This window comes from Acinonyx jubatus, chromosome E1, assembly GCF_027475565.1.
Source record: "Acinonyx jubatus isolate Ajub_Pintada_27869175 chromosome E1, VMU_Ajub_asm_v1.0, whole genome shotgun sequence".
Taxonomy (NCBI): domain Eukaryota; kingdom Metazoa; phylum Chordata; class Mammalia; order Carnivora; family Felidae; genus Acinonyx; species Acinonyx jubatus.
In genome coordinates, this window is record NC_069397.1 from 14,263,442 (window position 1) to 14,283,916 (window position 20,475).

Below are 20,475 nucleotides of genomic sequence, written 5' to 3' on the forward strand. Positions count from 1 at the left end.
GCTAATGTTGAACCCTTAGAACCCAAGGCATGAAGGTTGTGAGGCACTCCTAACTGGGGATAACGAGCTAGAGCAGGAAAAAGCCAAGCTTTTCCCCTTCTATTCATACAGGAAACCCTATGTTCACCCACAGAACTGACCTCTCAGCCTAGAGGCCTGGTTGAGGGTAAGCTGAGGTGATGATGCCCAGGTTCCAGGAATTACCTCATCTTTTTGCCAATATCTTAGCTTTTGAGCTCAGGCATCTCACCTAGTTTTTCTAAGTACCTCTCCCTTTTAGAACTAGTTTTCCTGCCACTCCCCTTCCCTTCCCTCTGTGGAGAGTCACCGGATGGTACATGGGTGCCTAGTCAGTGTGTTCATGTCCATGGTTCTCAGTTGAGAGAGGAGATAACCAGTGATGAAATGTGAAGTGATCTCGGGCAATCCCACTGAGATACCAGAAGAAAGCAGCTACTCAGAATCAGAGTCCAAACACAAGACCGGTCTGAATGGATCGGGACAGAAATGACCTTTCATTGAAGCATTTTGTGTATTCCCTTGGTTCTGCTTAGTCTAGCGTGGCCCTTGGGCCCCTTTTTTGTTCTGAGTTGGGAACTCAGGACACTTCCTATGTCTTTTGGCACCAGCTGCTATCTTACAAACCAGCACTGGGGTAGGAACTCTCCTCCACTTCATTTTTGCAGTGAGCCTTAAGGTCTTGGCACAAGGTGGGTGGTAATGGGCAAAAGGCAGCTGTGGGCAGGGGTCCCTTGTGGTGGCCAGCAGTCTCTGGGAGGAGTCAGTTTTGGTTTATCTGAGCCTTAGGGGACAGGGGAGCATGGTAATGAGAACCACATGGTACCACATATTTCTTCGTCTTGGATCCAAGATGGTAGGGGTGGGAGGATGAGAGAGGGATGTGGGGCCTCCCACTGTGGCAGCCGTGGGTAATTTTCTTCTGCCTCTCCCTGACTGGGGATGCTGCTACCCACACCTCCCTACCCCCCAACTATGTCCTGAAGCAGTCGGGTCCTTGACCTGCACAGCACCAACCAAGGCCCCCAAGCCAAGAATTCAGCTGGGAGACTTTTCACCTTCTTCCTTCTCACTGTCGTCTTTCCTGTTTATTTTCCAAATTGCTGCTCTGCAGCCGAGCAGTGCCTGTTGGCCAGAGCTCACGAGCGCTGTGGGATTGGACTCAGGCAGTGGGCTCAAGTGGCCAGCAGGGCACTGGGGGAGGAAGTGGGGAGCTGGAAGAGCCTCCCTGTGCGTCTCCCATGGGCAGCGCTAACCTCGGAGGCGGCCCTGAGCAGCCCTATCACATCCGGTGCTTGTCTCTGCAGCCGGGACCGGAGGATAAACTATCAGAGCTGTGGGGCAGTGCATCATTCCTCTTATTATTTTCTTCTCTGCAGATGGGGTCGTGGAGAGTTCAGTTCCTTTTAACCCTCCAAGTTCTGTTTATTCTACAGCTGGTAGCCTCAATGCCGCGTTTCCCATTACATCACAAAGGGGCTCAGGCAGATCTCTGCACAGAAACGTGTTGCAACTGTTTATTTTTTTCCATATTTAAACATTTCTGACAGCCAAACTCAGCTGAGCCAAAAGATGGAGCTTTGTGAATGAGTCTGGTTGTCGGTGTCTATGCAGAGAGAAGGCTTTAGAAAACTCTTGTCCCTCCGGTGATTCTTCCCAAACATGTTATTTTTCCTGGGCAAAGCCTGTGAAGCAAGTTACTTCTGCAGTACACGTGTGTTGATTATGTGCCGTTGTGTGATTAATGGGGCTGTGTTCCGCCTGGTTCCCAGGACACTCTTGAAAACAAGATGTTTCATTTCATTGCCTTTTCCTAGTGCAGTGATTACAGTAAATAAACCAGTGCAGGCTCCTTCCACCTGGAGCCAGTCAGGGAGTCCCCACACCCTACTCCACTTTCTCCCCCAGCATCACCTTCAGTGGCATGTCCCTTGCATGCCCTCTTTTCTGCCACCTCCCAAAGGCTCCTAGTCTCCAGGAGAAACAAATTGCTTAAGGCTGAGGCCCCTCCCTAGCAGATTTGGCTCATGCGCAGTAACTCCTCTGGGAAGATTCCAGGATGTAGCTCATTCGTAGTTCTCTTTGCTTCTCGCCTCTTGCCACCCCACCTCTTGACCCTAATTGTAAAGCCTTTCATTGTAATTCTCCTATTTAACTCACTCCTTTTGAAGTACAACTTAGCATCCACAGGGTGTGAAAACTGGGACAGTCCCAGGCAAACCAGAATGGTTGGTCATCCTGTGTCTAACCTTCCACAAATGAGAGAAGGGGGTGGGGGGTTGTGGGATGGCCAAGACAGCACTGATACTGGTTCGTCTGCTGGGATGCATGGGAAGCTTTACTGTCCTGGGATGCTCTTGGCAGGCCAGGAATGAGGTTTTTATTGGTGTGTGTGTGTGTGTGTATGTGTTTAATTCCAATATAATTAATATACAGTGTTAGATTAGTTTCAAGTATACAATATAGTGATTCAACAATTGTATACATTACTCAGCTCTCATCAAGATAAGTGTACTCTTAATCCCCTTCACCTATTTGTGTTTGTGTGTTTGTTTGTTTGTTTTCCTGCTTATATATAGGAAGAGATTTCTAAAGCATTATAAGTGGGGGGGGGGGGGAGAACTCACGTGACTCTTCCCATGGCGTGACTGGCCCCTCTGGCTGTATGGGAGGTGGGGAGATTGGCGCTCTGTTACTGTCTTGTGGCATATACTTGGCTGGACAGAAGTGGGGGAATTCTGGGAGCTGCCTCAGGCCCTGGGTGTCTAGAGTGTTTGAGTAAGTGTCTCAGGCACACTGTCTGGAAAGGTGACAGGACCTGCATTAGGCAACTGATCCTCTCAATTCTTTTTCCTCTCTGGTTAGGATTTAAAAACTCCCCCTAATCAATTTCAACTTTGCATAGATGGACACTTGCCCACCAGATTGCTGCCATGGATGCAATTTTGTGCCCTAGCTTTTTGGGTAAGATTTCCTGACAGATGCCAGCCATAGACAGCATTTGCCACCAGTACCTCTGTTCTCAGCAGTGCTTAAAATACTTTAACTGGTCCCTCTTTAGAGCTGTTCTTCTTTTCTTACCTTATTTCTCACAGGGTTGCTATGGATGTGTGGTCGATGCTGGCTGATTTCTGTAACATATTGACTGCGGTGAATCAGTCTGAGGTGCCACTGTACAAGGACCCGGACGATGACCTCACCCTTCTTATCCTGGAAGAGGATCGGCTTCTCTCGGGCTTTGTCCCCTTGCTGGCTGCCCCTCAGGACCCCTGCTACGTGGAGAAAACCTCGGATAAGGTCAGCCCCAGGCCAAACATCCCTCCCCATTCACCCCTCCTCTTAATTCTCCAGACTTTTTTATTCTTGGGAAGTTTTCTGTGCAAACGGAACATGATTAAGTCATTGAGAAGGGTGTTAAGGGAAAATATCGACCTTTTAGCCGCTGACATCCAGCTCTGTGTCCTGAAAAAAAAAAGCCCTCTCGACTTCCTTTGGTGTGTGTGTGTGCTCGCTGGCATGTTGTATATACGATCATTTCCTCACTTGTTTAAATAGTGCAGCTTGTGTTGGCAGTGCTCTCACTCGGCTCCAAATGGTTTGCATCATGCTTAAAGCACCCTCCTTCCTCCCCCCTCTCCTCCTTCCCCCCAGCCACAAAACTCTGCACTAGGAAAACAGCCAGGGCTTTTTCCCTTCTCTAAGGAGGAGAGTGATAAATAGGTGACTAGAGAGAAGCAGACACCATGTGTTAACTTACAAAAAAAGCTTTTAGGAATATGAAGCATTCCCCGCTGCCTGGTTTCTATTTTTCTTCCTCTAAAGACTGTGTTTTAACCTGAACTTTTTTCTGGTCTGTTTATAGAAAACAAAGCTCGTTGCCTGTTGCCCTGGTGGGGACTGTGGAACTCTTAGTCTCTGCTTAACAGTTGGGTCTTTGGCCAGGTGTGGAGAGTGGGGCAGTCTGCTCTGCTTCGCATTCCCACGTAGCAGTTGCCAGGCTGGGGGAGTAGCACCCGCACACCCTGGGAGCAGAGTCTCCTGTGCTGAGCCGGGGAACCCTGTGTCTGACCTCGTCACATCCCCTGGGGGAGAGGCCCTTGGGGAAGAGTCCTCAAACGGCTTTTTAGGTGGAAGCCTTCTGACCTAGATGAAGTATAGAGACATAGGTAAGCGTTTTCTCAGAAAATGTCAGACAGTAAAAACTAAATCCCAACCATAAACTGCGAATATGAGAGATATTGTATTGAATATAAAATATTGCTGTATTGAATATTTTAAATGTTTAAACACGTGCTTAGTAGAAAAGAGTATATGTTCATTGTAAACAAGTAAAAAAAAAAACAAATAAAAAGGGAAAAAGGAAAATTTATCTGCAGTCCTTTTACCCAGTGCTAACATCACTGTTAATTTTTGCTAATCATAATCATATTTAACTTCTAGTGTACACACATACACGACTTTTTTTGTACAAAGCTAGGGGTCATTATACATACTGTTTGTAATCTGATTTTTTCCCTTTTTTAAAAAATTTTTTCTAATGTTTATTTATTTTTGAGAGAGAGGGAGACAGAGTGCGAGTGGAAGAGGGACAGTGAGAGGGAGAGACACAGAATCGGAAGCAGACTCCAGGCCCGGAGCTGTCAGCACAGAGCCCGATGCAGGGCTCGAAATCACAAGCTGGGAGATCATGACCTGAGCCGAAGTCAGACGCTTAACCTACTGAGCCACCCAGGCGCCCCTGTAATCTGGTTTTTTTCACTCAATATTTTTTAATGTATTCTTACATGGAATCATTTTTGATGATCACTTAGTATTCCTTTATATGCCAAGATTTCTTTAGCCAGTCTTTGCTTTATTGAACCAAGGGACTATTCTCAATTTCTGCCTTACTGCAAACAGTGACGTGGTTCCTTATAGCAGAATTGTTGCATAGATTGCCTTTGGTTGAATATATTGACGAATCAAAAACCCATACTTTGGGTGTGTTGGGTGACTGATAGGGATCTTGGGAATGTAGGAGCCTCTCTTTCTCAAGAAGAATACTCATTTTATGCTTTTCCAATGAAAAGTTGGAGTGAAATCCTGCTCTTCCGGTTTCAGAAGGGGGTGATGATGGGGAGTTGTAGTATGTGAGGCTGAGGACAGCTAACACAATGTTTACACTTTGTGGAAGATGGTAAGTTAGAAGAGAAACTGGGTAAGCATGGCTTGGGCAGTGGGATCCTAGTATTATTGTTCTGTGATCACAAGATGAGCTGGACTCTGGAGGGTACTTTTGGGAGTCAGCTGTTGGGTTAGCTGTTTTTGGTGCAGATCAAGGAAGGAGTCCTAACCAGCTGCAGCCGTACTGACCCTTCTCTTCTCATCAACTCTCCCAGTGGTAATGTCAGTATATGATACAGCATATGATACATTGCAACATATGATAAGTATATGATCTGGCCAGAGAAGACTACAGAACTAGCAGTCCGTGCTCTCAGCCTATAGTGGTGATTTACAGGCTACCCCAGGGCAGTTGCAGCTCATGGCAGCTCGAGACTAAGATAGTCTCCACCCCAAGGACTGTGAAATAGGTATGTCAGACATAACATCTCTAAATCCATACTCTCCCCTAAATCTGGTCTTTCTTTATTCTTCTCATCTTGGTAAATGGCAGCTTTGACTTTTGGGTAGCTTGTGTCAAAATTCTTGGGGTTATCCTTGACTCCTTTTTCTCACACCTCCATACCTAGTTCATCAGCAGTTCATGTCTTCTTTACCTTCAAAATAAATGCAGATACAACTCTTTCTTACCACCACACTCTAGGTTAACTCATTACAATGCCTTCTGACTAATTTCTCGAGTTCCTCCTTCCTCCTGCTCCCCAGTCTGTTTTCAGCACCACAATTGGAATGATCTTTTTAAAACATCAGTGAGATCATGTCACTTCTTTGTTTAAAACCTTCTGATGGCTGCTGCTCTCACTGAGAGTAAAAGCCAAAGCTTTAACAACATCCTGCAACGCTCTGAATGATCTGAGACCAACTCCATCCCCCTTAACTCTGACTGCAGCTCCTACTGCTCTCCTCCTACCTGATACACTCTAGTCACATTGGTATCCTTGCTGTTCCTCACACAAGCCAAGCACTCATGTCTAAGGGTCTTTGCGCTTGCTTTCCTCTTAACGTGTAGCACTGTGTCTGCAGTGTGTGGCTGTAAGGGTGACACTCCCTTCTAAATGTCACCTTGTGAGAGGGTCTTCCCTAGCTACTTTGTATAAGATGTTCCCTTCCTTTGTTTACTTTTCACTCCGCCTTATTCTCCATTGCAGGGAAAAATAACAACTCTTGGATATCTAGCATGTATTGGTCCCTGGAGTAGGTACTTGTATATAGTATTTCATGAAGTTCTCACAATAAGCCTGCCAAGTAGGTATTACCCCCTTTGATTTTTTTAAAAGAGGTGACTGAGGCTCAAGAGAAGATTGAAAACTGATGATAAACTCATACGAGGCATCTCCATGGCTGACCTAGAATATTAGTATATGGATGTGTCATCAGAGAGAATCTGTAGGAACTTTGACCATTTAGAAACCCTAAAAGATAGAGATTTTCTCCAGCTTCTAGTGGTCAATACTGAGAAACATAAAACGTCTCAAGGACTTGTCAGTAGCAGCAACATGTGCAATTTCATTGCTGGTCCAGATTGGTCACGTGTTCGGCCCCTCCTTGATGCCCATTCACCAGATACTTACTGAACATGTCTGTATTATACTGTCTTGCACACACAACAAGAAAGATCCAGACTTGTAAGGCAAACGTCCTAGTTTGGGAGGCGGTTTGTGGCGTGTACGAAGACGTGAGAAGCAACATAAGTTAATTTGAACCTTGTAATTAAGGAGGAACTCTTGAAATTTTGTTGAGCTGGTAGCATTCCAGTGAAGGCTGTGCTTCAGGAGCACTGACTTAGCATTAACATATTATATTTCCTAAGCATGTCGTATGGAACTCTAGTTTTATAGGTTCTTAGTTGTTAGGTAAAAGAAAAAGAGTTTCATAATCATTTAAGTTATGGTAAAGCAATGTTAGAATCCAATACTGCAAGACTTATTGAAGCTTTTACTATAGTGTACACTGTGAGAATAGCCTTCACAGTCTTTCCCGAACTTTCTTCACCCTTAATCTTTTTTGATTTATTGAATATCTTGCAGGATATATTCAGTATTCAGCCATTAAAAAAAAAAAAAGGTAAAAAACCTGGGTGTGGGATGAGCAAGAGGTTAGAAGACAGTTGCTATTGGGATTATCCAGAAGTAAAATAAAGAGTACAGATGAGGGTAAAAGCAGTAGAGTAGAGCTGGTTACATTTTGAGAGAAACATCATAGACGTTGAAACCAACTAGAGCCAACCGGGGCAAAGAAGGTGATCTTAGATCACTTGTGTGGCTGCTAGGTGCCTAAATTCAGAAGGTTAAGTAATTTATTTACCGAAGGTCGTGGAGCTAGTAAAGCAGTGGAAGATTAGAGCCCTTCCTTTTCTTTTTTTTTTTTCTTTTTTTAACATTTATTTATTTTTGAGACAGAGAGAGACAAAGCATGAACGGGGGAGGGTCAGAGAGAGGGAGACACAGAATCTGAAACAGGCTCCAGGCTCTGAGCTGTCAGCACAGAGCCCGACGCGGGGCTCGAACTCACAGACCGCGAGATCGTGACCTGAGCCGAAGTCGGACGCTTAACCGACTAAGCCACCCAGGCGCCCCAAGCCCTTCCTTTTCTGTTGGACTTTAAAACTTCATGTTCTGGGGTGCCTGGCTGGCTCAGTCGGTGGAGTATGCAACTCTTGATCTCAGGGTCGTGAGTTCGAATCCCACGCTGGGCATAGTGTTTACTTAAGAAAAATAAATTTAAAGAGGTGCCTGGGTAGCTCAGTAAGTTAAGCATCCAACTCTTGATTTCAGCTCAGGTCATGATCTAATGGTTCGTGAGTTTGGGCTCTGCACTGACAGTGTCTTCTGACTGACACTGACCGCCCTCCCTCTCAAAATAGGTAAATAAACTTAAAAAAAAAAGGAATTAAAACAAATTAAAAAAAAAACCCTCATGTTCTAATGAATGGTTTGATGTCTAGGATTTGCTTCAAAATAATTTGTGGATAGGGGCACCTGGGTGGCTCACTTAAGTGTCCGACTCTTGATTTAGGCTCAGGTCATTATCCTGGGGTCGTGGGACCGAGCCTTATGTCAGGCTCCTTGCTGATCGAAGAGCCTGCTTAAGATTTTCTGTCTCTCTGTCTCTCTCTGTCTCTCTCTCTCTGCCCCTCTCCCCTGCTCGTGTTCTCTCTCTGTCTCAAATAAAATAAAATAAAATAAAATAAAATAAAATAAAATAAAATAAAATAAAATAAAATAAAATTTGTGGATAGAAGTATAAATGAAAAAAAGAGGCCAAATACTGATTATTAAATCTGAGTAATGGATTCATTGAATTCATTATAGTATTCTACTTTTGTATATGCATGAAATTTTCTATAGTAAGTTGTGGTTAAAGGAGTAATAAATAGTCATCCTGAAAGGAAGCAAAACAAAATTCTGTGTCCTTTCTGCCGCATTATAGTGCCTAAATGATTGGAAAAGTAACTGAACTATAGTATTTATGAAGTTAAGCTCTTGTAGGCACTAACCATTTTCCAGGCACTGTGCTAAGCTCTTTACTTGCATTTTCTCATTGAAACCCCAATAACCCTATATGCAGATTGGGGAAATGATGAAAAGGAAAGATGTTGAGTTCATGTTGTGGCTTAGTGTAAAAAAAAGCTTAATTATCATCTTCAAAATACATGTGTGTGACTGTATAGCTCTAGGTAATACTAACCAAGGATCTGTTTAGCAACAGGTCCTCTCTTTCCTTAGACTCTAAAGAGCTTTCCTAAAGCCCTAATTAGTTAATGGTACCAAGCACTTATGTCATAAATAGATGTAAGCAGTGCTTATTCTGGCATCCCCAGGTAGATTAAGCTTTGTGATCTTCTTTGTCTTCCTCCCCATGTTGTCTGACCAAGAACTAAGTGAAGAACTTTTCAACAAGCTACCGCTGGAGCCACTCTGGCTTGACTGGGGAATGAATTATTGTAAGTCACATTATAAAGTCAGTGTTTTAAGTCTCACGTCACATCCCATTCATCCTTCCAGGCATCTTTACTTTCTTTCTGGATGTAGGAGCCTAGGAAACTTCATCATTCATAAAATAGGTTGTTGAGATTAAAGATGGGGCTTAAATTGTCCAGCTTTTGGAACTGCTGGCTTTTGTCTCCTTGTTTATTTGTTCAATGACATTTTTGGAGTGATGTTCATTGTATACATAATTGCCCCAAAATGTTTTAAATGGAAAATATAGAAAAGCACAAGAGAGTAAAAATCACCTGCAAACTACCACCTAAAATTAAATAGTGTTAATAGTTTAGTTTATATCCTTCCAGTCTTTTTCCCCCTTGTGCTTATATATCTGTACTTACTCTTTTCTTTTCATAAAATTGGGACTGTATGGTATATGCTTTGTTCTTTTTTAATGTTTTTTATATACTCTTTGTGTGTGTGTGTGTGTGTGTGTGTCTGTGTGTGTGTGTATACATGTATACCCACGTACATGCACACACATCTACATAGTTTTGGGGGAAATATTGCCTTTGTTGTTTGGTTGTCTGGAAAATATTTATTTTCAGGGCTACCAGTCACTAATTTATTGAAAAGCATACTTGATCTTCTATTTTCAAAGTATCAACATGAGGAATATTTGAAAAGCCAAAACTATTGACCTATACTTAAGACGTAGAAATTAGGACTGCTTACCAATATGTATTTTCTTTTTCACACAATTGTATTTTATTTCTAAATTTACAATAATTATTGAGAATTAATTTTATATTAAGTGTTTTCAGTGCTCACCATCAGTCCTTTTACTCTATGGCTTTTCCATTCTTACTATGTTCTTTGATTCATCTGTTACTATTTTTTTTTAATATTTATTTATTTATTTTCAATGTGTATTTATTTTTGGGACAGAGAGAGACAGAGCATGAACGGGGGAGGGGCAGAGAGAGAGGGAGACACAGAATCGGAAGCAGGCTCCAGGCTCTGAGCCATCAGCCCAGAGCCCGATGCGGGGCTCGAACTCACGGACCGCGAGATCGTGACCTGGCTGAAGTCGGACGCTTAACCGACTGCGCCACCCAGGCGCCCCTGTTTATTTATTTTTGAGAGAGAGACAGCATGCGAGCAGATGAGGGGCAGAGAGAGAGGGAAACACAGAATCGAAGCAGGCTCCAGGCTCTGAGCTGTCAGCACAGAGCCCGATGTGGGGCTCGAACTCACAAACTGTGAGATCATGACCTAAGCCAAAAATCAGATGCCTAACTGACTGAGCCACCCAGGTGTCCTGATTCACCTGTTATTCAAATGTTATTCAATTGAGGAATGTTTTCATCAAAGATGACATGGATGCTTTTTAAACATTAAGGTGATTTTTATAAAATGTAGTAGTAATACACATACTTATGCAAAGGAATCAGATGATTCACAAAAATATTTAAAGTCAAAGACTACACTCCAGGGATAACTGCTGTTAACAATTTGGTATTTACCTTTTTCTTTATTTTTTTAAGTTAATTGTTTTATTTTGAGGGGGAGAGAGAGAGCATGTGCAAGCAGGGGAGGGGCAGAGAGAAAGGGAGAGAGAGAATCCCAAGCAGGCTTCATGCTCAGCCTGGGAGCCTGAGGTGGGGTTCGATCTTACAACCATGAGATCATGACCTGAGCTGATATCAAGAGTCGGACATTTAACCAACCTAGCCACCCAGACACCCCCAAAACAAGCTTTTTTTTTTTTTAATGTTTTAATGTTTATTTTTGAGAGAGAGAGAGAGAAAGCGAAAGCATGAGCAGGGGAGGGATGGCAGAGAGAAAGGGAGACACCGAATCTGAAGCAGGCTCCAGGGTCTGAGCTGTCAGCACAGAGCCCCATGTGGGGCTCGAACTCACAAACCATGAGATCGTGACCTGAGCCGAAGTCAGAAGCTTAACTGACTGAGCCACCCAGGTGCCCCAAAATGAGCTTTTTAATAAGCAGATACAGTTCTGTCTTTGGACTAGAAAAGTTTTCATTTCTTGTGTCCTTATTTGCTAATATTATGTTTATTATTTTCTTCGTTGTCTTCTACATCTCTTTTTCTGTCATCATTGTAATCTCATTTTGCTTTGCCGCTGCATCCCCAAAGAGCATCTCAAGTTTATCCTTTCTGTAATTGATTCGGATTTTTATAATGCTGATTCTACTTTTCACTGCTTCTAATTTGGTTTTTAAGACTGCTATTGCATTATATGTTCTTTTACATTATTTCCCCGTCTTATCCTATAACCTTTATATTTTTGCCTGCCTTTTCTCCAGGTCCCTTTAACTTTGTTTTGTCATTTTTCTTTTATCATACTTCACAATGTCTATGATTTTAAACATCAGATATAAGAATATCTTTTTCTTCATTTTACATTACCTCCCACAAACTGTGGTACACTCCTTTCATAGACCCCAACTTGGATTTCTACAGTCTGATTCTGGCCATTTATATTTCTTTGAACAAAGAAAGGTTTCTTCAGATCTCATATTTGCTCCAAAATAGGTTATGTTGACTCTTTTTTTTTTTTTAATTTTTTTTTTTAATGTTTATTTTTGAGACAGAGAGAGACAGAGCATGAATGGGGGAGGGGCAGAGAGAGAGGGAGACACAGAATCGGAAGCAGGCTCCAGGCTCTGAGCCATCAGCCCAGAGCCCGACACAGGGCTCGAACTCACGGACCGTGAGATCGTGACCTGAGCTGAAGTCGGACGCTCAACCGACTGAGCCACCCAGGCGCCCCAGGTTATGTTGATTCTTATGTGACTCCTTCTTTGTCTACAAATACTCTTTAGAATCTCCTTCTCAAGTCTACAACTGCTTGATAGAAGTTTATATTACCGAGTCACCACCCTGAAGAGAGTGGGGAGGAAGTCAGGTGGTATGCAATCTTAACAAATGAATTTATTTTCTACATTTTCTATTCTGTATAAAGTGGAGCTACTATACCAGAGCTGTTTCCTGTGTCTGATTTCTGTTTCACATAAATGATATGGCAGTTTCTGACCTCCTCCTTGGAGCTGTAGCCTACCATGTCAAGAAGAAATTCTACTCTCTGGTCACTTCCCATTTAATATGGTAGTTTCCCTTGAGCTTGTCTGAACTGCTGATTGTGAGTGGTACTGATTTATAGTGGTGAAAAAGCTGCCAAGTGGCATTCTGCCTCTGCCCCCATGTCCTCACACTTTGTGGTAGACAGAATAATGGCCCCTTAAAGATGGTCCACGTCTTAATTCCTGAAACCTGTTCAATGTTACCTTACAAGGCAAAAATGCCTTTGCAGGTGTGATTAAGGGTCTTGAGGTGGGAAGATGATCCTAGGTTTCCGAGGTTGATTAATGTAATCATAAAGGTCCTTATAAGGAGGCAGGGGTGTCAAGAGTCAGAAAAAGGAGATGTGATGATGGAACTAGTGGTCTAGAGAGAGGGATTTGGAGACAGTATACTGCTGGCCTTGAACATGGGGGAAGGGACTGTGAGCCAAGGAATGCAGGTGGCCTCTAGATGCTAGAAAAGGCAGGGAAGCATATTCTCCTGCAGAGCCTCCAGAAAGAACACTGTCAACACGTCGACTGACAAAACTGACAACACCCTGTGAACACCTTGATGTTAGGATCTCTGACCTTTAGAACTGTAAGGTAATACATTGTATTGCAGCCATAGGAAACTAACATACCCTTCCATACTGGAGAATTTTGCCAGTCTCTTCATTGTTTACTTCTCCCGCTACTTTCTTTTTCTTTTTGAACCTTTTTAATTATGCAATATACATGTGGAAATACATTAAACAAAAAGAATTCGAAGTGAGGAACTATATAACCATCAAGCCGGTCTAGAAATAGCACAGCACAAGGGTGGTAATTATCAGTTACATTCAGTTTATGTTGGCGGTCCTGGCCAGTACAGGAAGGCAGGAAAAGGAAAGTATTAAAAAGGTGATTGGAAAGGGAAAAAAAAGTTGTCTTTATTTGCAAATAATGTGATGGATACTTAGAAAATCTGAAAGAAAATAAGGATAAATTAATAGGATTAAGTGAATTTAGCAAAGTTGATTGATCATAAAGTCAGTATACAAAAATCAGTTCCAGGGGTGCCTGAGTGGCTCACTCAGTGAAGCGTCCAGCTCTTGACTTTGGCTCCAGTCATGATCTTGTGGTTCCTGAGATCAAGCCTCGTGTCAGACTCCATGCTGACAGCATGGAGCCTGCTTGGGATTCTCTCTCTCTGTCTCTCTCTGCCTGCTCACATGCACACACATTCTAAACAAACAAACCAGCACCTTAAAAAATCAATTCCATATCTACATACTGACATCAAATGAATTTTTTTTAAGTTGATTTCTTAAAAAATAGAAAATAAAAGTGGATTTGTTAGGAATGCAGGCTGTCAATTGGCTCTTAATGACCTGCTTCCAATTGTCTTCTATCCATCTGGCAGTAATTCTTTATGATTTATGGGAGATGGATGGCATTTTCTCATTTAAGAGCTATTGACTGTCTGCCATGCATCAGGCACCATTCTGGATACCACAACCATAGCAGCAAACACAGTAGACAAAGGAGGGATCACAAGGCATATGGAGGAGCTATTCTGTGTATTCAGTTTGGGCACTTCAGTTGAGATATTGGAAGTAGAATTATTTAACTCTGAGGTCTATAGTTTTTAAGTGTTTTGTTTTTTTTTACAAAAATAACCTCTCTTTGTATTATAAAATAGGTGTTCATCTTAGAGATACTAGAAAAATCAAGATTATCAATAAGGGAAAGAAAAGACTCTGTGATCCTTCTGGTTGGATGGATGGACAGACAGACAGACATGTGAACTCTTTTTGCTTTTTAGCAGAAATAGGATCAAACCATATATATACTGTTTTGTAATCCACTTTGTTCACTTAGCAATAAATATATTCTGCATATGTTTCCATGTTCACCTATAACATGAATTTTAATGGCTGTGTTATATTAACTGGCATGGACATACCATAATATTTGCTGAGTCCTCAACCATTAGGCATTTTGGGAAGTTACTGACTTTTCAGTTTTATAAATGATGCCTTCTCAAGCAGAAGTCTTTATATACACCTTTTGTTCATTTTTGAAGTACAATTACTAGGTCAAGGAGGGTATGCAGATTTTTAAGACTTTTGATAGATAATGCTACATTGCCCTCCAAAAAAAGATTGTATGCCATGTAAACTGCAGAATATAAGAGTATTTATTTTCTAGCTTCCTCATCAAGGTTGAATGGTTTAATTTTTCCTGACTTTGCCAGAGATGGGCAAAAAACGATATTTCATTGTTTTGATTTTCCTTCTTTGATTACCAATAGGGTTGGTTCTAAAAGTATTATGCTTGGGGCGCCTGGGTGGCGCAGTCGGTTAAGCGTCCGACTTCAGCCAGGTCACGATCTCGCAGTCCGTGAGTTCAAGCCCTGCGTCGGGCTCTGGGCTGATGGCTCGGAGCCTGGAGCCTGTTTCCGATTCTGTGGCTCCCTCTCTCTCTGCCCCTCCCCCGTTCATGCTCTCTCTCTGTCCCAAAAATAAAAATTAAAAAAAAAAAAAAAAAGTTGAAAAAAAAATAAAAGTATTATGCTTATTGGTTATATAATTGGTATTATATTTCTTATAAACTGCCTTATGTTCTTTGCCCATTTTACTATTAGAATACTCACCCATTTTTTCTTTTTTCTTTTTTTTTTTTTTTAATGTTTATTTATTAGAGAGAGAGAGAGCGCGCGCGTGCATGAGCATGGGAGGGGCAGAGAAAGGAGAAGACACAGAATCTGAATCAGGCTCCAGGCTCTAGGCTCTGAGCTGTCAGCACAGTGGGGCTCAAACCCACAAACTGCGAGATCATGACCTGAGCCGAAGTCAGACGCTCAACCGACTGAGCCACCCAGGCACCCCATCACCCATTTTTTTCTTAATGTTTTGCAGTAGCTGTATATGAATAACTTTTGAACTTTTCTTTGGTTACCCTTGTACAGGAGGTGTTTTCTCTGTATATTGAATGAGATGAGAACTTTTGGATACTTGGAGAGGCACAGCATTCTATTTTTTAGGTAATAAGAACATGGATGTCCCTTTGTCACACCATGCTAGATTAGATCTTTTGTTTGTTTTCACCCTTTGAGTCAGTTTCTCCTCATACTTCCCTATCAGTCCATAGACATCTAAAGAAAAATCATGTCCAGCCAGATATTTAGAATAAACTGTGAACTGTATCTACTTCCTTTTCTGTTTTGCCTATTTAGAAGGAGCCCTTGAGATGGGTATAAACTAGGTAAAATTGTATGGTGTTTTGAGAAGTCCTCTGGTTTCTATCTAGCAAATGTTGTAAAACTTTTTCCCCTTCTCACTGTAAGTGCAGTAAATACCTCGATGGCTTGCTTTATTTGATGATTCATTCCACCAGTGGCCCCTTGGCACTAACCGTTTGTATCGTGTATATCTCTGCCTACCTCATTTTTGCCCTCCCTCACCGTTTTTGTGCTCTCTCTCACCTCTTTACTAATTGCTTTTAAATTTATAGAATTACTGATTACTACTTCCATTTACTCCAGTACTTTCAGATTTATTAGTTACTCCCTAATTTACAAATTACAAATCTCATTCCCCAAACGGGCTCTGTTGAACTCGGCTACCTTACGTTCATGCTGTGGATAGGTCATGAGTAGGTGTTCTTTTCTGTAATTCTTAAACTTTAGCATTCATCACAATCACCTGAAGGGCTTGTTAAAATACGCAGTTGCTGGACCCAATCCCCAGTGTTTTTTTGATTGTTTGAGAGGAAAAAAGGTAGAAAAATTGCATTTCTAACAAGTTCCGAGGTGATGCCGATGGTTTGGGTTCCACACTTTGAGAACCACTGGTTTTTAGGAACTTGGTAGCTTCCAAGGTTGTAGTTATCAGGCAAAGATTTGGGCCCAGGTAAAAATAATAAAGATTTCTGTTATAAATAGTCTTCCTCGGGGCACCTGGGTGGCTCAGTCGGTTGAGCATCTGGCTTTGTTCAGGTCATGATCTCACAGTTGGTGGGTTCGAGCCCCGCGTCGGGCTCTGTGCTGACAGCTCAGAGCCTGGAGCCTGTTTCAGATTCTGTGTCTCACTCTCTCTCTGCCCCCCCCCCCCCCCCCGCCCGTTCACGCTCTGTCTCTGTCTCAAGAATAAATAAACATTAAAAAAAATTAAAAAAAAAATAGTCTTCCTCATTCTATCTTTAATTTTGGAATGTAGGGCATATTACCTAAGAGTGCATATACTTTGCCTCCATATTGCCAGACAGCTTTCTGAGCTCTTCAGAAAGAAGTTATATTCAGAATGCTATAAATATGTTTTTCCTGAGTATATATGAAGAGTCACATGTCTGGATTTCTTTTCCCAAGAGGACCCTGAGGGAACCATCTGACTTTTAAGGAGTGTCTCTCATGTGCTAGATACTGCTTTAATGCTTTACATTATCTCATTTAAATGTCACAAAAGCCCCATGGGAATTTGAACTTTATGAAAGAACTTGCCCAGGATGACACAGGTAAGAATGAAGGAATCAAATCCAAGCAAGTCACACACACTCTTAATTGAATAAAAATGCAGTAATACAGTGTGGTTGAACAAACAATTGTTAGTACCTTCAGTTCTCTTCATAACTTTGACAGTTCTTTTATTTTCACTTGGAGCTTGACTCCTCACCATGAGCTTGGGAATTTTTTACCTGGTTTAGGGATATTACCTGATCTCCCATAATAGTTCTTCAAAATGAACAAAGAAGGAAAAGTTCACGGGAGAATGGATGTTCAGAATGAATTTACCTCCTTCTTTCTTTCTGTGTTGGATGTTCTTCAAATCTTGGAATGCCCTGGATTCCAAAAGTACCTTAGTGTCTAGAATATGAGTCTTTGGAGAGAGAACTTGATTTATTTTTGGCAAACCCTTGAGTGTTCTCTAAGAGGGACTGAATATATGGAAAGGATGATCTACATCATTTTGGAAGGGTGTCCGAGGACAAAAAAAAAATCTAAGAGTAGTGATAGTGCAACTTGTAAGGACCAAAAAATTGGGACAACGTCCTGGGCTACAAACTTTGCCGCCAGGATTGTTTGTAGATGAACAGGGATTCATGGATTTGGCTGATGGGGGTAGCTGATGCATAAAAACCTGAAGGTCAGCAATGGAAGTTTGCCTACCTATCTATATGCATACATATAAACCATCTTTGGCTCAGGACTTAATGAATATGGGCCATAATAAAAAATAACTTTGAAATGGGTAAGAAGAAAAAGTATGATACCTAGAGAGAGGACTTTGCTATTGACATAAACTTCTGCCTCTATACTTCCTGCCCCACCCTTTATTTTCTTTAATGTACTTCTCATGTATGTAAAAGAATATTGTTTTTACTTCATAATTTTAGATATCTGAAAAAAGTAATCTTTATTGGTAATACTTTTACTTTTATTAGTCAACTTGTTTATGTATAATTTACATACAATAAAATCATACATTCGAATGTATTGATAGTATATATATCCCTGTGTAATGACCACCCCAATCAAAATACAGAATGTCTCCATCCCCCAAAATGTTCCTTAAGTGCCCCTTTACAGTTAATCTCCTCAGTCCAACTCCCCATCCTAGGCAACCACTGATCTAATTATTCTTATTAAAGATTAGTTTTGCCTATTTTAGAATTTCATATAAGTGGAATCATAAAGTATATGCTTTTATGTCTTTGTTCTTTCACTCGGCACATCTATGAGATTCATCCGTGTTGTGTTCTTCTAGCAATTCATTCCCTTTATTGAGGAGTAGTATTCCATTCTATGGATATATCACATTCTGTTTATTCATTCACTTTGGGCTCAGACACATTTGGGTTTTTATTTTTGGGCTGTTATGAATAAAGATGCTGTGAACAAATGTACAAGTCTTTTTGTGGACATAATGTTTTCATTTCTCTGGGGGCAAATAGCTAGAAGTAGAATTGCTCAGTCAAATGATTAAGTATATTGTAAACTTCAAGGAAACTACCAAACTGTTTTCCAAAGTGATGGTACCACGTTATACTCTCACTAGCCATGCCTGAGAATTCCAGTTGTTTCAGATCCTTGCCAACATTTGGTATTTCTGGTCTTTAGAGTTTTAGCCATTCTAGTAAAGTGTGACAGGGTCTTATGCTAGTTTTGTTGGCATTTGTGTAATTAATGATGAGCATCTTTTCATGTGGTTTGTTAGTACTTCATCCTCATTTGAGAAATGGCCAAATCTATAGCCCATTTTTAAAGTTTGGGATATTGATGTTTTCTTAGAGAGTGGTAAAAGTTCCTTGTGTATTCTGTGCACAAGTCCTTGTCAGATAGGTGTCCTGTGAATATTTTTTTCACTGTGTATGGCTAGCTTTTTTTTTTTTTTTAAGACAGAATCTTGGAAAGCAAATGTTTTTAATTTTGATAAAATTCAGTTTTTTAAGATTTTCCTTTAAGGATTATCACCTTTTCTGTTTTTTGTTTTGTTTTTGTTTTAATTTTAATGTTTATTTATTTTTGAAAGAGAGAAAGCGAGAGAGACAGTGCACGAGCGGGGGGAAGGGCAGAGAGAGAGGGAGACACAGAATCTGAAGCAGGCTCCAGGCTCTGCTTTATCAGAGAGCCTCTGAAGGCACCTGGTTTCTGTTGAATATTTTTAAAAAGGCAGTAAAATGGCAACTGTAAGGTTGCATGATGGGTAGCAATAAGGCAGGGGGTGCAGGGGAGATTCATGGAGATGTTTGGGGAGGAGACACATGGGGAGAAGTGGGTATGGAAATATAAAAATATGGAACGCTTCACGAATTGTGTGTAATCCTTGCGCAGGGGCCATGCCGGTCTTCTCTGTTTCGTTCCAGTATAAGTACATGTGCTGTGGAAACAAGCACAGTATTGTACCTTTTTACACTTCACACCTACACACCTGTTCTTCTTGTTTCCTGCTTTGCACTTTACAAACGTAACAATCTTGGGGCGGCTGGGTGGCTCAGTTGGTTGAGCATCTGACTTCAGCCCAGGGCACGATCTCACAGTCCGTGGGTTCACACCCTGCATTGGGCTCTGTGCTGACAGCTCAGAACCTGGAGCCTGCTTTGGATTCTGTGTCTCCTTCTCTCTCTGTCCCTCCCCTGCTTGTGCACTCTGTCTCTCTCTCTCTCTCTCTAAAATAAATAAACATTAAAAAATTAAAAAAAAAACAAAAACAAATGTAGCAGTCTTTAAACAGTATAATTCCATTTACCCATTCCCTCTTGGTTAGTGTGATTGTCTTCTGTTTGACTTTTCATATGGTATGAATCCTACCATACCCTATTATTATTTTTACTTAAATAGTTTTCTTTTAAGTAAATTACAAACAAAAAGAAAATACAGACTTTTCTATTTATCTACTTATTTACTGGTGCTCTTCATTCTTTTCAGTAGATCCAAGTTTCCAGCTGATAATTATTTCTCTTGAGCCTATAGGACACAAGCAGGTGGATGGTGACAAATTCCTGTAGCTTTTGTTTAGCTAAAAATGCCTCTCTCTCTCTCTCTCTCTTTTTTATCTTTGGTTCTGAAGGATTTTTTAAAAAACTGGATATAGAATTCTGGATTGAAGTTTTTTTCTTTCAGCATCTTTGAAATGTGGTTCTCTTATTACCTGGCACCCACTGTTTTCTCGTGAGAAATCAGCATTCATATACCTCTTTGTATAATGTATCTTGTGGGGGGAGGCTGCTTTGAATATTTTCTTTTTATCTTTGGTTTTCAGAAGTTTGGTTGAGATGTGCACAGGTGTAGTTCTTTTTACATGAATCCTGCTTAATGTTCAGTGACCTTTTTGGATCTGTAAGTTGGTGTTTTTCATCAAATTCAGGGTATCTTCCAGTCATTATTCTTTTTTCTGCCCTACTTACCCTGTCTTCTCTTTCTGGAATTCCTATTATGTATATGTCAGAAATTTTTAGATAGTCTCACACATTTGTGAGGCTCTTTTTTTTAATTTCAAAAAATGTTTATTTTTGAGAGAGAGAGTGCGCTAGTGGGAGAGGGCAGAGAGAGAGGGAGACAGAATCCGAAGCGGGCTCCAGGCTCTGAGCTGCCAGCACAGAGACCAACGCGGGACTTGAACCCATGGACCACGAGATCATGACCTGAGCTGACATTGGACACTTAACCCACTGAGCCACCCAGGGGCCCCTTAAATTTTTAATGTTTATTTTTGAGAGAGAGAGAGACAGAGCGTGAGAGACGGAGGGGCAGAGAGAGAGGGAGACACAGAATCCGAAGCAGGCTCCAGGCTCTGAGTTGTC

General features: G+C 41.4%; 1 protein-coding gene and 1 non-coding gene across 7 annotated transcripts in view; one reads left to right on the top strand and one right to left on the bottom strand.

Annotated features, from left to right (window-relative positions):
• Positions 1 to 20,475, top strand: part of SMG6 (SMG6 nonsense mediated mRNA decay factor) — a 226,965-nt gene that overhangs the window by 111,963 nt on the left and 94,527 nt on the right. For all 6 annotated transcript variants that reach the window (XM_053212575.1, XM_027034657.2, XM_015081364.3 and 3 more), the window contains one exon: positions 3,114 to 3,315. In XM_053212575.1, the coding sequence (XP_053068550.1) occupies positions 3,114 to 3,315 (202 nt within the window). The remainder of the gene's footprint in view (positions 1 to 3,113; positions 3,316 to 20,475) is intronic.
• LOC113592763 (U6 spliceosomal RNA) lies at positions 18,963 to 19,068 on the bottom strand. Its single transcript, XR_003412723.1, has one exon. It is a non-coding gene; the product is annotated as a U6 spliceosomal RNA (small nuclear RNA).